Genomic DNA, 13,860 nt, shown 5'->3' with positions numbered 1-13,860 from the left:
AGAACAGCTTAATCACTCAGCTTTATGGTTTGTTGCTGGTTGGCTTCACACAATCAACAGCACCAAACGGTAGCGAAATGCATTCCGATCGTGTTTTGCCGTTGATTGCCGTGCAGCTGCAGCTCCCAAAATGCCCGTCAGCAGAAGCACGGGTAAGAGGGTAGCACTAATTCATTCCAGTAATCACGCGTTGTCGCACCGTGGTCAAAACAAATTTGCGCCAGAATCCTGCTCATCAATCGTAATCCCGTTGATCGGCACAACGCAAACAAACAACGCACGATAATGTAACAGCAGCGTTCCACTTGCGTTTCGCTTTTTTTTGTTTGTTTTTGCTTTCGCCTTCGACCCGTCGAATACGATGGCGTTAAGGCAGCGGGAAGGGCAACGGTGAAAAATGTTTTTCTCACCACATTCTACGCGATGGGTGTTACATTTCACCGAAAGGGAAGGACCCTGATGGATCAGTTTGTTGATCGTTTGCCTAGAACGGAATGGGGATTAAAATTTCCCATTGGAATGAGGAGTGTAGAAAGATTGATATGGGATTTAAATTTTAATTTCAAACACCCCGGTAAAACAAATATTTTTAAAGATATTAAACAATATAAAATTATGTTTAAAATTAATCAAAAAAATTCTTTAGAGCTTAACATGCACTATTTAAAAATGGGAATTTTCCTCCGAAAGATTGATCATATTTTACTGATGTTAGCAAAAATTTTCTCTGTTATCTAGCTTAGTGGCCAAGTAATCATTACAAACAAGGACTTCAAGCATACTCGTTGCATACTTTTAGGCTGTTATCTTATTGAAAGGCAATGAAAATGCTACATGCCTTTCTGTTACCTTTTTAACAATCTTTATAGCCATTTCCCCATTCTAACAACTATTCAAACGCTCATCCGATCGCTTCGTATCGAACAGCTGAGCCAATGCACTTTACCGACGCCAATTTCTTGTACAGTCAGCTTCCCATTTTTACACCAGCCCGCTTTTCCCGCTTGGATCACTTTGTTTGTTGCTGGTGCAAACAGCCATTAGCCTCTTAATTTAGCAGCACAGTTAAAAGCGCACTGATCGTATTCCTCCCTGGTCTGGTCGATCGTTTCGTCGTAAGTGCCCTTTGGATCGTTGTGCATTTACCAAAAAAAAAAATCCCCAGCAGTTCACCATCCCATTAGGATGGTAAACAAACTCGTCATCAATCCGGTAAACCTGTCACACGCTAGCAACGAAAGCCAGACAATTGTAAGATTAAGTATGCAATTATGCTGCTTAATTATTACTAGCGTAAAAATGAAGGAGTAGACCATTTTCTTATGATGGTTCAAAAATAATTCAACTACCTCGTCTGCACATGATTGCAAACGAATGTCTGCGTGAAAAACACATCAAACATATCGTATCGTACCGGTTTAGAAACGTTCTTTGAAGTCGGCTCTTTGGCTGTGGTACCGAGGGTGTCTTTTTCTAAGAAGATTAAGATTTCGAATTTGGAACCGTAACGATCGCCATTCAAACGGGAAATTCACTTACACACCCGGGGGGAAAGCAACGTTCTATATTTACACACTATCCCACGTTAATTAGCTAGTTTATGGGTTTGCTGCCGTTTTTGAAGGAAAACCGTTTTTGGACGAAGCTGTCACTCGGCAATGTTGCCGCTCCTTTAAACCCGGAGACAGTAGTAGTAGTCACATCATAGCGATAGAAGAGAGAGAGAGAGAAAAAAATGTACAAGGAAAATAGAAAACATTTTCCGAACAATGTTACTACCAGCTTTTGGGAGGAAGGTTTTATTGAAAGAGTTTAAGAGTATGGGGCAAAAATTAATGACCTACGTTATGGCGGCAGGCACCAAAGCTCGTGTGCGTGTCAATCCGAGCAGTTGGAAAATGCAAACACAACATTGCACAACAATGTTTCCATCGGGAAGTGAAAGGTTCTAACGGCAAAGCTGAACACACTCATCAGCAAATGTCAATCGCTCCCCATTAGCCCCAAAATTCTTTGGGGGCTTTTTTTCTTGGAATGGAACTAGGAAAAACATCACCAGTTCCATAAATTTTCCAACTCCAGTAGCTATGTTAATTCCTATTCTTGTCGCAAACTATAAATTTAGTGTCAGTGTGCCTTCTTTCCGAATGTGTGATGATGACAATATAATATGTGTTTTTGTTGAGGTGTTTTGTGTCCCTGTACGACTGCAACGATCGTGCGGCTATTGGGCCTTCGGTGGACCCATTAATTTTAGCAGCTTCATTTAATTAGCCATAAATTACCGATCTTGCAGGATTAAATGACGGCAATAATGGACGAAAATGACTAACGGCTTAAGCAGCAGCATGGTGTAGGGGGGGGGGGGGTGTATTGTTCCTGTTCGAGCAGGAACACGGAACATGGAACATGGTTTGCCGTATAGGGTTTCAACAACCTATCATGTTGTGTATTAGTAGAACAGCTGCGTTGTATGCTTTTAAAAGTGCGTATGTGTGATGCGATGTTTGACTTCATGTAAACCGATATAACACGCCGAGTATCATAATATGAAGAGCATTAAATGTGAATGTCTTCAAAAAAGGTATGTCAGCGTTTCCCAATGAATAACAGTTGTGTTATAGGTAAACATTTAAAGTCCCTAAAAGTATGTAAAATTTTGGTTTTTATATCACAAGTCTAACGCGATCTCCTAATAAGAGATCTTTAATGCTAAATTCTAATAATTGCCTACCTTCAGGCGTTGTGCACATAAGATACAGCCCAATCCAATTACAGCGAGTGGAGTTATACACTCACGGAAAAATCGATACTTCCGCCAACTCAATGACCACTTAGCCTTAGTACTTGACGCACGCTCTTTAACGGATCGCTCCCGATACGGAGACGTGTGAAATTGCAACCAATTTCCGTACTTTAAGTGTTAAATATTGGTGTAAAGCAGAGACGCACACACAGCCGTTGCTTCTTCTACCTCGGACGGGTGGCGTTTGTGTCAGTCACCAAGCGAGAAACCGCAAGAAGTGATGGTGCGTGTGCAATGCACATCATGCGTGGGCAAAGTGGGCAAAAGTAATTAATCCACTTTTAAACCGGGCCGATGGCGGGTTTTGTACCAAGCATCGGTAAGGTCGATCAAATAAATTTCATCGAATCAAACGATCTGAAAGACGATCCGGCGCGCACGTCTGGTCTTGGATCATGGGTTAGCGCAATACCGTATAACGCGCGTTACGCATGACCGGTAAAGTTGAGTGCGTTCTTTGTTTTTATTTACCCGGTTGGTATTTGAAGGGAAAATAAAAATTCCACCCAGGAAAAAAAAAATCGTTCTTACCGAACATGGGGGGGGGGGGGGAGGAAAATGATGACGTGCGTGAAGAAGTTTTTGGGGGTACGCTCGTACGCGGGTAGCGTATTTGGGTTTGGCAACAATCTCACTCTCCGTATTTCATTTCTGACGCTTCCGACAACTGACTCGACTCTAGTGGTCTTAGACCCCAGAGGTGGACTATGTGCACGTGGTGTGTTTGGTTTTGCATTTCGTTGTCTGCAACTTCAAAATTTTACTTCCATTCTTTCCCTCAAAGACATTGGATCTTGAGGAGTAACTCACGCCATTACGGTTACGGTTGACGATTGACAAGACGTGCCGTTTCCTGCTTGTGGAGTCGCAATTCGGGTATCTAAACTGAAGTTGAATAAGCAACCATGGGTTACAGATTTAACAGGACCGCTTTCCATACATTGAACCTTTTCACTTCCACCGAATCAGTACGAAGATCACGCAAAAAGACGAATGGCAAATTTTAATAACCCACCCCTACTACTGGGACAGACGCTTTGGTGTGCATCCGGCAAATTCTTGGTCCCGCATCTGTCACATCCGAGTGCGAGCGATACTTGGCCTCTTGAAGAAGAAATTGCGATAATGATCTTCCTCCAGGATCAGCACACAAACGGGCTCAGCAGATCACCACAAACGGAGGAACTGCAGAAAGCAACTACGAGAAAAAAAACCACAGTGACTGATGGGGGCGGGTGGCGTCGGTGGCAGCAGTTTGTCATGGTTGGCCCTTCGTCATATACTGCCTGCTATAAATACACGCTACTACCGTCGGTTCTTGCTTGGATATGGACCGGTACGGCACGTTTCGTTCTGCTCACTACACTGGAAGTTGGTACAAACCGTACCAAAGATTCACACCAATTTTCCTCGCTAGGAAGCTCCCGTCTGGTGTCCCCGGGTGACTTATGATATAGCTGACTTGACGGTATAAAATATTACCCACCCCCCCCCCCCCCCCCCCCCCCCCCCCCCCTAGTGTGTCTTCAACAACACCGACCACTACAGCGAACGCAGGAACGAAAACAAGAAAACAAACTACTTTTCACTGTAAAAGCACACCACTTTTCACGACCGAAACAACGTGTGACGTGTACCGGGCAATGTGGTGCCGCCATGCTTGGGCCGTCAACGATCGTGATTGTCACCACCGTGAATCATCACCGGCGGTGACTCACATCAAGCGCGCACGCTTCACTGCAAACAAGACGCGACGTTAAGGAACATCTTCCTTACGTTCTTGTTCCTTTTTTTTGTGGGCCTGTTTCGTTCGTTTTTCTTTTCACGTTTACGAATTGCAAAATACTTCAGCATCAGCAGCCGCAGCATGTTCTGATCTGATCACCATTTTAACCTTAATGGGACACTTTTCGTTTTCACCTTAAGAATTTCTTTATGTTTACTTATTTCTTCGTTTCACTTTAAATGATTTCTTTTTTACAACATTTTTACAAAAAAAATGCTCAATTGAAAAGCGCTCCTTTTTCCTTGCTGTTACAATCTCTCCAATAAGCCGTCCGTATGTTAGGCCGCCCGAAACACAACTGATTGCACCACCCAACTTCGTCATCGTTCGCTCGCACCTACACACATACGCGAAGGGATGAGGACGGAAAACGGTGGAAAATCCCTCTTTGCAACCCCCGGGACACGGGTTTTCGAGCGGCGGTGACAAAAATAAATTCCGTAAGCACACCATTTTCTTCACCGCTGTTTTCCACTTAATTTTTAAGCATCACTCCAACACCCGGTCCCCCCGGGCCGCCTTTCTGCATCCCGCTCCCTTCCACACACACCCAGCCAGTTGGCTAGGGTGATCGTACTGGTGCGTGGTGCGTTTGCGTTAATCCTATAACCACAGTTTTCACTCCGAATTTTCCGACGCTGTCTGCAACGCGACGGGACGTTTGCCTGTGCCGAAAATGTCTGTTTATATTTTCCTTACTGTCGACGGCCGGTTGGAGGGGGGAGCGTAGTTTTTTTTCCGTAGTTGCCCCGCTTTTCGGTGTTCCTTTTTCCGCGCATGTTGCTCAATTCATAAAAATCGTCGTAACACACCCCAATGTGTTCGTGCGCACACCACGCGCGCCAGATTGATCCTCTCCGGAAGCCGGTTACGCGTGTGTTTGGTGTGTGCGAAAAGAAAAAGACACATTGGTTTTTTTTTGGGAAGTTCGAAAAAAAGAACCACAAAACACCACTTTTTTCTAACCACTGATGCTGGATTGCGTGAAATGAAAGAAGTTTGTTTTTTCTTCTTACGATGAGTTTTTACTTCGGTGCTGTACGAAATTGCGCGAAAGGAACTGCCGTCACGCTGCCAGATGGCATCCGTTTCGTTTGAAAGATCCGTTACGAATGAGGAACGCCACTCCCTGAGAGGACAAAAATTCTAAACACCCGCGTGCGGTATAGAGCATTGCGAGCATATACGGGCGATCGACACGTGCGCTCACGAGAAGAATGATCACCCTGCTCACGGCCCAGGCGCATTCGGGGCAGTTTTGAGAGCAGAGAAGAAAATTGCATTCCGGCCGGAAAAGCGGCCTTTTCAAACTTCAAGAAGCGTTGCCAATTGACTTATCGTGAGTTTAATTGGTGGGGTCGATAAGAGCGAGTGAAGACACAGGATCGTTGAAGCTGACGTTTCCCAAATGAGTGTTTTATCAACAATCGTCGCTAAGTAATAAAAACGGTTTAACTATAATTAACTTCCCCTGCTGTTCGTGATCGTGCATTCGCAGGCCGCGTTACTTCTCTACGGTTGCTATGGTTACTTCATCGATCTGTTGCAAACACCTGTACCTGTCAGGTTGAATTTCGGCTGACAATACAGCATCCGTTACAGGCTGTGTAAATACTCGTATTGCCGGTTTACTCGCTATACACAGCTCCTATGCCACTGTTTATATGCTCCAGCGTACTCATCAAAACATCACCAACATTTAGCGAAACAACGTAACTAATCGATAGTTTTCTTTATCTTTCGTTTCGTTCATTAACTCCACTGATTGGTAGCTTTACAGGGTACAGTGCTGTGCGGCTTTTAACATCACTAACACCGGGAAAACTTGTCTTCGTCTTTCGTTGAAATCCATTTATCATCTGTTTTCTCTTCACAATCTTCTTCGACCGTTCGTTTGTAGCCGGTTCACCTCGATGGAATCGTAACAAGTGTGTCTACCAATACCATCATGCACCGTGAATGATGTACGGAGAAGATGACAAACGAGATCGTCGACGATCTTTACAATTAGAAGCTTTTCGATCGTCTTCACAGTCGTACTGCTAGTTCGCGGAGTGCTCAAAAAATGGTAAGAATAAATGTGTAACTTAAGCAATTCAACCTGACCAGGCCTTTTATTTCCATTTGTTAGAGATGGGTTTGCTTGTTTTTGGTGACCGTTTTTGGTGTGCTTGCTTGTTTGCCAACTGGGAACGGAGCAAAAATTTTACTTGTTTCGTCTTTTCCCGGCATGAGCCATTGGCTTATGTTCGAGCACATCGTACAAGAGCTGCTGAGGCGAGGTCACGAACTGACAGCCATCACCAGCTATCGGTTGCGATCGGAGGGTATCAATCATACGGCGCGATATCACGAGATTCTTATTGATCCAGTGTACGACTTCGAAGCCAACGGGTTACCGATGGAGGTGTTCTACAAGTCACAATCGTTCGGTGATCCATTCTTCAAGATGTCGATTCTATGGAAGCTGGGACTGGAGACGGCGGAACATGCGTTTGAAAGTGCAAACGTGAAGAAGTTTTTAACAACCGAAGGACTTGCATTTGATCTTCTTATTGCCGAGCAGTTTGTACAGGAAAGTTTCCTAATGTTTGCCCACAAGTACCAAGTCCCGATTGTCACTATCAGTGAGTATGCATGACATCTAGGAATTCTGCTCATCTTTATCCTTATCTTCTGCTTTTCCTTTACAGATACTCTTGGACATGCAGACTATATAGATTGTGCGTTTGGGCTGATAACTCCGTGGTCGTTTGTACCACACTTTATGCTGCAGTACGACGATCAAATGTCCATTACGGAGAGGGCCTACAATGTGTTCCTATCGGTGTGGGGTGCATTTAACCGAAAGTTCCATTATCTACCGGAACAAACAAAGCTAGCATTAAAGCATTTTGGATCGACCGCAGTGTTACCGTCCTTGGAGGATCTCGAGAGAAACGTCAGTGTGGTGCTTGTGAACAACCACATCATCTCCTCGCGTCCCAGACCACGTATCAACGGAATGGTCGATATTGCCGGCGTTCACATCCGGAAACCAAAACCACTTCCTTCCGTTGTACAGGTACTTGTGCAGCTGTTAAGTAACCTTTTGAACGGTTAGTAAAGATTTTGTTAATTTCGCAGAATTTCTTAGATTCATCGCGTAATGGCGTCATCTACATCAACTTCGGCACATTCCTAAGAAGCTCAGGAATGCCACCAGAAACTCTTGAAGTCTTTTTGGACCTATTCCGTACTCTGCCACTGTACAACTTCCTGTGGAAATGGGAAGCGGACACTATCCCGAATTTACCCTCGAACGTGCTACTGCAGCGATGGCTTCCACAAAATGACGTCCTGGCGCATCCGAACGTTAAGCTGTTTGTATCACACGGCGGTATTTTCGGTACACAAGAGTCCATCTACTGGGCTCGTCCGATCTTGTTCGTACCGTTCTATGGCGATCAGCATGGTAATGCACTAAAATTTGAACGTGCCGGCATTGGGCTGACGCTTCAGATTATCAACGTTACGGTGGAAGACTTCCGGTCGAAGATTGAACGGATTGTACAGGGCGAAGAGTTCCAGCGAGCCGTCAACCAATTATCGGCCATATTTCGTGATAATCCAACGGATCCGCTCGAGGAGGCAGCATTCTGGATCGAGTACGTAGTACGACACCGAGGAGCAGCGCATCTGAAGTCGGCTGCTGTGCATATGCCCTGGTATCGGTATCTGCTGCTAGACATCTTGTCATTGACCTTGCTGATGGTTGTGGGTGTGGTCTGGTCGGTGAAGGCGCTGCTAAAGCGTGGTATGGAGCTGATAAAACCACACCGTGCAATCAAAGTCAAAGTCAAGTGACCGAATTTTGGAGTGGTTCAAGAACGACTTGCGCTACCCAGATAAGGTACCCTAATAGTGGTCGTTTGTTTACCGAAGCATTTTTCGGTTACAAATAAAATGAGATGGTGTGTGTGTGTGTGTGTTTGTAAAAATATATTTTAACTATGCTTAACTCTATGTTCTTGTACGATAATCGAACAAAACCCTTGACAGGTTCGGTTCACCGTATATAATTTATCAGTAAGCAGCCGTAACGCTTAATACCATGCTCGACGTCTTGGGGGTTGTTTCTCGAGACGAATTGCAGCAGGGGTGCGATTTGTTGTTCGCTCTCTTTCATTGTTTTCTCTCTCGCTCTCTCGCTCTCTCTCTTCCTTTCTCTGATGTTCTCTCAGTGTGCGCGGCCACTAGCAAGATACGCGATTTAACGCTAGAACACTTCGCGCAGCAGCTGCATCCATCCGGCCGTCGATCCGGGCACACCAGTAACGGTGCGGCTAGCAACCGAGAAGGATCGAAATATTGAACCAGTGAAAAATAGTCACGGTCCGTACACACCGTCAACCGATCCGTAAGCGTAACACGCGGAACAAGCGTCTCCTGGCTGCTGTTTGAATCTATTTATTCACAACCCTGTGAAACTACGAATACTCTTCTGGTCGATCGAACGCATACGGTCCATTAGGTTTTAACGGTCAAATTAGTGATATCGTTGCGCGGGGTGATTATCATCCATTTCTTCGCGATCAACGCATTAATCAAGGTGTGCAATGAGACTCGAATGCAAACGGGGCCACATTGCATAACGAATGAACGAGTGCCCCAAAACACAGAAAAATCTTCCCAAAAATTCTCCTTCCCTCTCACGACACGGGAGACGGCTGCCTCCCCATCAAGTATCCCACCCCGAAAGTGTTAACCTTCCGAGCTGTGGCAAACGATCATCATCAGTGGACACGTGAAGTGAGCTTTTGTCTCTCGTTGTACGCGATCAGTTTACGTTCGAAGCGTGTGTACGTTGCCAGGTGTACTAGGGACTCTAGGGAGGTGAAATACGTACTCAAATCGAAAATGGTAAGCAATTTCCCGGTGGTGACGCGAATTGATGCGTCGCTAATAAGCAACCGCGCTGCAAGGTTGACATTAAATTGACCTACGAATTTACGTTTACCGGGAGCCAGTAGCAAACCCGAGGGTCCAATCAAATACTGGGACACACACACACACACACATAACAACAACACACATACACGCAATCATCACATATCGGAACTCGTCACAATGGCGATGATGATAAGGCTGTAATTTATCAATGCGCTCGGTTCGGTTGGAACGCGATGAAATCGAATCGGTAAACGAGTTGAGACGCTTGGCTCTCGGATATGTCCCAAAACGGCACAGCACAACAGCAACACTGCTTGCCGTGCGGTGTGGTGAAGCATTTTTTAATTCCCACTATAAATAGGACGGCCTGACAGGCGTTCCAAGTGCCAAGTTCATGCGGCGCCGCCTGGCAAACCGGAGGAAGCCGAGGGCATGTGGGCTTCTCTGGTAAACATTAAGAATATTTTTAGGTGGACGATCCTCACCCGCCACAGTTTTGGGGCTGTTGCTGTATTATCGCTTCTCAGCTTCTTTTTGGGGGGGTTTTTTTTTCGTTTTCGCGTTGTTTTGATTATGATGCCGGTATGCTTTATTTGTTTTGTTCCGATTTCGTTTTGATATGGCGTTGGCACCAACTGGGTTCACTATTAAAGTGGCTCCCAAAGAAATCCGACAACCGAACTACGGTTGTCGATCGTTAGCAGAAGATCGTTCTTATGCCTTTTTTTTTTGTTTTTTAGACGATTAAAAATAGTTTAATGACGGTGTGGACTAAATGTAGGCCATCGGCGTTTTCCTTCGCACACCCTGTGTCTATTCCAGTGGATGGTGAAATATGCTCCGCCGGACAGGCACGGACAAGTGCGGGTTGCCACAATTCATTTCACGAAGTAAACAACCGAAAACTGACCCAAACCATTTTGACTCGGCATTATTACACCGTGCACCGTGTAATCGAACGGATGCTCGAGTTCCGTGCCACTTGGTTTTTTTTTTCTCGTACTGCTAGAACTAATTGCCAATGGAACTATTGATGGGGGCGCGGTAAAGGAATGTTATGGTTATGGTGCCCGGCAAGCTGCCAAGATTAGTGCATTTTGCGGATACGACGTGTTCCGTTGCTTTGCAAACTTAAAGAATTGCGGATACGTCATGCATGCGGATACGACGTGTTCCGTTGCTTTGCAAACTTAAAGAATTGCGTAGAATCTATTTGGCATGCGATATTGTAACTCAATCTAGTCGACAAATTCAACTTTATCCGGTATCTGGTTGTTTTACTGCTGTAATATCTCTTTTCGATTGCGACAGCCAGTCATTCCTACCGACGAAACTCGTAACTAGTTACGAACAGGCTGATTTATGTATTCACTGTGTCCAGCGTTTGACTCTCTTGTACTCCCACAGCATTTGCGAGTACTGTCCTACATCGTCGGTTGTGTATTTGCATTTACCGCCCTCTGTCCGCGTGCCGAATGTGGTAAGATACTGTTCCTGGTACCGTTCCCAGCACCATCCCACTGGCTATGGATAGAACATTTCGTAAAGGAACTGCTTTCCCGAGGGCACGAAGTAACGGCCATCACTAACTTCGCCATGAAGGACCCGCATCGAAACTACACCGAAGTACTGATCGATCCTCCTTATGACATACCGTACTACTGTAAGTAGTGTCACCCGGTCACACGTGGATGATATTCGAAGATTTTAACCTGTTCTCAATTGCAGTTCCCGTGTCGGACATTTACGAATCGAAGTATAACAGTGATTTGAGCAACCTGTTTCTTTACTGGCGCGTAGGCCTATCGACGACACAGTACGCACTGGAAGATGAAAATGTACAGCAGTTTATCGAGCAGGATGATACCGACTTTGACGTGATCATCTCGGAGCAGTTCTACCAAGAGGCATTCCTAATGTTTGCCCACAAATATCGGGCACCGATTGTGACACTCTGTAAGGAAGGACGAATTTCTATCGTCTATCAGATTAACTGATTTCATTCCATTTCTTGAAGGTACACTGGGTCACGCTAATCATATCGATCAAGCCATGGGGCTTGTTACGCCATGGTCATTTGTACCGCATCCGGTACTACTGCTGTCTGACGATATGACATTCTCCCAGCGGTGTTACAACTTCTGGATCTCCCTTGTTGATCTGATCATACGTCAATTCTATTACATCCCGCAGCAGAATAAACTGGCCCAGATACATTTTGCACGGATTGAAGGTAGTGTAAAAGTAATTCATTTTTTTTTTTTGGTAAAATCATGATCTGAACGTGTTGATCTTCTACTACCTTTTAGGTCCGGAGCTGATGCCTTCGATTCAAGATTTGGAAAAATCCATCTCCGTCATATTGGTAAACAGTCACCTGTCGACGTCTGCCCCACGTCCCACCATTCCGGGTCTGGTGAATGTGGCCGGGGCACACATTAAGCCTGCTAAAGAGCTACCCGAGGACATCAGGAAATTTCTCGACGGTGCTAAGGAGGGCGTCATATTCTTCAGCCTCGGTTCGTACATGAAGAGTGCGGACATGCCGAAAGATAAAATGAAAGCATTTCTGGAGGTGTTCCGCAATCTGAAGCAGCGAGTGTTGTGGAAGTACGAAAACGAAGACATTGCACGGTTGCCGAAAAACGTAATGGTACGCAAATGGTTACCGCAGAGTGACATTCTCGCCCATCCGAAGGTAGTGCTGTTCATTACGCACGGTGGCATGTTTGGCAGCCAGGAAGGTATCTATCGTGGTGTCCCGATGCTCTACATACCGTTCTACGGTGATCAGCATCGTAATGCGCTGAAGGCGGAACAGGCCGGTTATGCCTTAACGTTAAACTTTCCGGAGGTTAACGTCATAACGCTCGGGTCACGCATCAACGAGCTGCTCACGAATCCAACGTTCATGAAGCAGGCTAAGCGTGCGTCGGATCTGTTCCGGGACAATGTGGTACCGCCGATGCAGGAAGCGATGCACTGGATCGAGTACGTGATAAGGCACAAGGGTGCGAAGCATCTGAAAACCAATGCCATCGAACTATCCTGGGTGCAGTACCTGATGCTTGATGTGGTTGGTTTCGTTACACTAGGGTTCCTACTGCTGGCGGCCATATTTTACAAAGTGCTTGGCCTTTTCCTTACGCCACCAAAGCCGAAAACAAAACCAAAGACTCGTGACGCAATGCTCGGGATGAGAAAACCCAAATTTAACTAAAGCTGCATATTTTTTACTCGAAATAAATGTTACCGCTACTGTATACACACTGGAACGAATAGCATGCGATATTAATTGGATAACCTTGCGATACCGAAATCATCGTAAGTAAAACATATCTTTCTTCGACTCATCCACTTCGTGCAGGAGGTTGTTTTCTAAGGTATACTTAGCCATCATCTCGTACAGTAGCACCTCCAACATGCCATTTGTTCCGCTAGCCAGATCGGTAATCATTTCGTCGTCCAGATAGATGTTCAATCGGTGGAACACCTTCCGGTTAAGGGTTTGCCAATTGTCCAGCTTATTTCGGACCGCATTACATCTGGTGTAGTTGTGCAGATCGACAATCTTTGGGTAAAGGTGCTTCAAGATTTCCGCTACAAGTACTACGGTTAGATAAAAGTGCACATGTAAATTACTTCCGCTGAATTAAAACAATCTTAAAATCATCCATCGTGTGGAAACTAACCTCCATCCGAGAGATCTCGGTTGATATTTTTAATTTCCTTTGACAATTTGAATTTTTTTATCCACTGGTACACGTCTATGAGTTCTTGCGTAGACAATTGAATGGATTTCTTTCTGGGTGCCATTTTTTCCGTTTTGTCGAACTAACAGCCTTTTTTGCTTCGATTTTCTTTACTTAAACTCTCAAACAAAATTTCAATACTACTACGATTACTTTAGAGGATAATCGTTTGTGAACAGTCATAATCAAAAATGAAAGATATTGAAAAGAAATAAAATGAACGTCATTTTACATACTAATTAGTGCTAAAAAAACTGAACAATTTGATACGTCATATAGAAGAAGGTTAGCAAAAGTTATAAAATAGTACAAAACTTTAATCCCAAATTAAATAGGTACCCCAAAATGTTGGTTAAAAGCCCAAAAATAATACCCATCTCAGCAGCAGAGATTCAAGCAATCAAGTTTTCGTTTCTTCTTTGTAGCTTCTTTCGTTACATGATTTAAAATTTAAATCGCCAAATACACCTGCCATCAAAACAAACCGACACTGTTACACTTGGAACGATCTATGGAACTTGGTACTAAAATTAACCTCACAGCTGGAATTCCCTAATTAATGTTGAGTCGTACGTAGTCAGCGA

The 13,860-nt window shown here is 44.7% G+C and overlaps 2 protein-coding genes across 2 annotated transcripts; one reads left to right on the top strand and one right to left on the bottom strand.

Moving 5' to 3' along the window:
• The first annotated feature begins 6,042 nt into the window (after nucleotides 1–6,042).
• Nucleotides 6,043–12,799, top strand: LOC125774984 (uncharacterized). Its single transcript, XM_049445363.1, has 9 exons — nucleotides 6,043–6,660; nucleotides 6,724–7,219; nucleotides 7,286–7,656; nucleotides 7,719–8,434; nucleotides 9,236–9,494; nucleotides 10,932–11,187; nucleotides 11,253–11,480; nucleotides 11,542–11,757; nucleotides 11,834–12,799. Exons 1-9 carry the CDS (start codon nucleotides 6,658–6,660, stop codon nucleotides 12,742–12,744), a joined length of 3,456 nt encoding a protein of 1,151 aa, XP_049301320.1. The 5' UTR covers nucleotides 6,043–6,657; the 3' UTR covers nucleotides 12,745–12,799.
• LOC125764567 (sperm flagellar protein 1-like) lies at nucleotides 12,736–13,816 on the bottom strand. The gene is made up of 3 exons (XM_049428933.1): nucleotides 13,650–13,816; nucleotides 13,217–13,428; nucleotides 12,736–13,133 (listed from the first exon to the last, which is right to left on the bottom strand). The coding sequence occupies exons 2-3, from the start codon at nucleotides 13,338–13,340 to the stop codon at nucleotides 12,844–12,846; spliced, it is 414 nt and encodes a 137-aa protein (XP_049284890.1). The 5' UTR covers nucleotides 13,341–13,428; nucleotides 13,650–13,816; the 3' UTR covers nucleotides 12,736–12,843.
• Between the last annotated feature and the right edge of the window lie 44 nt (nucleotides 13,817–13,860).

Source organism: Anopheles funestus, chromosome 2RL (assembly GCF_943734845.2).
Source record: "Anopheles funestus chromosome 2RL, idAnoFuneDA-416_04, whole genome shotgun sequence".
In the NCBI taxonomy this organism is placed as follows: domain Eukaryota; kingdom Metazoa; phylum Arthropoda; class Insecta; order Diptera; family Culicidae; genus Anopheles; species Anopheles funestus.
This window is presented reverse-complemented; position numbering and strand designations above follow the sequence as displayed.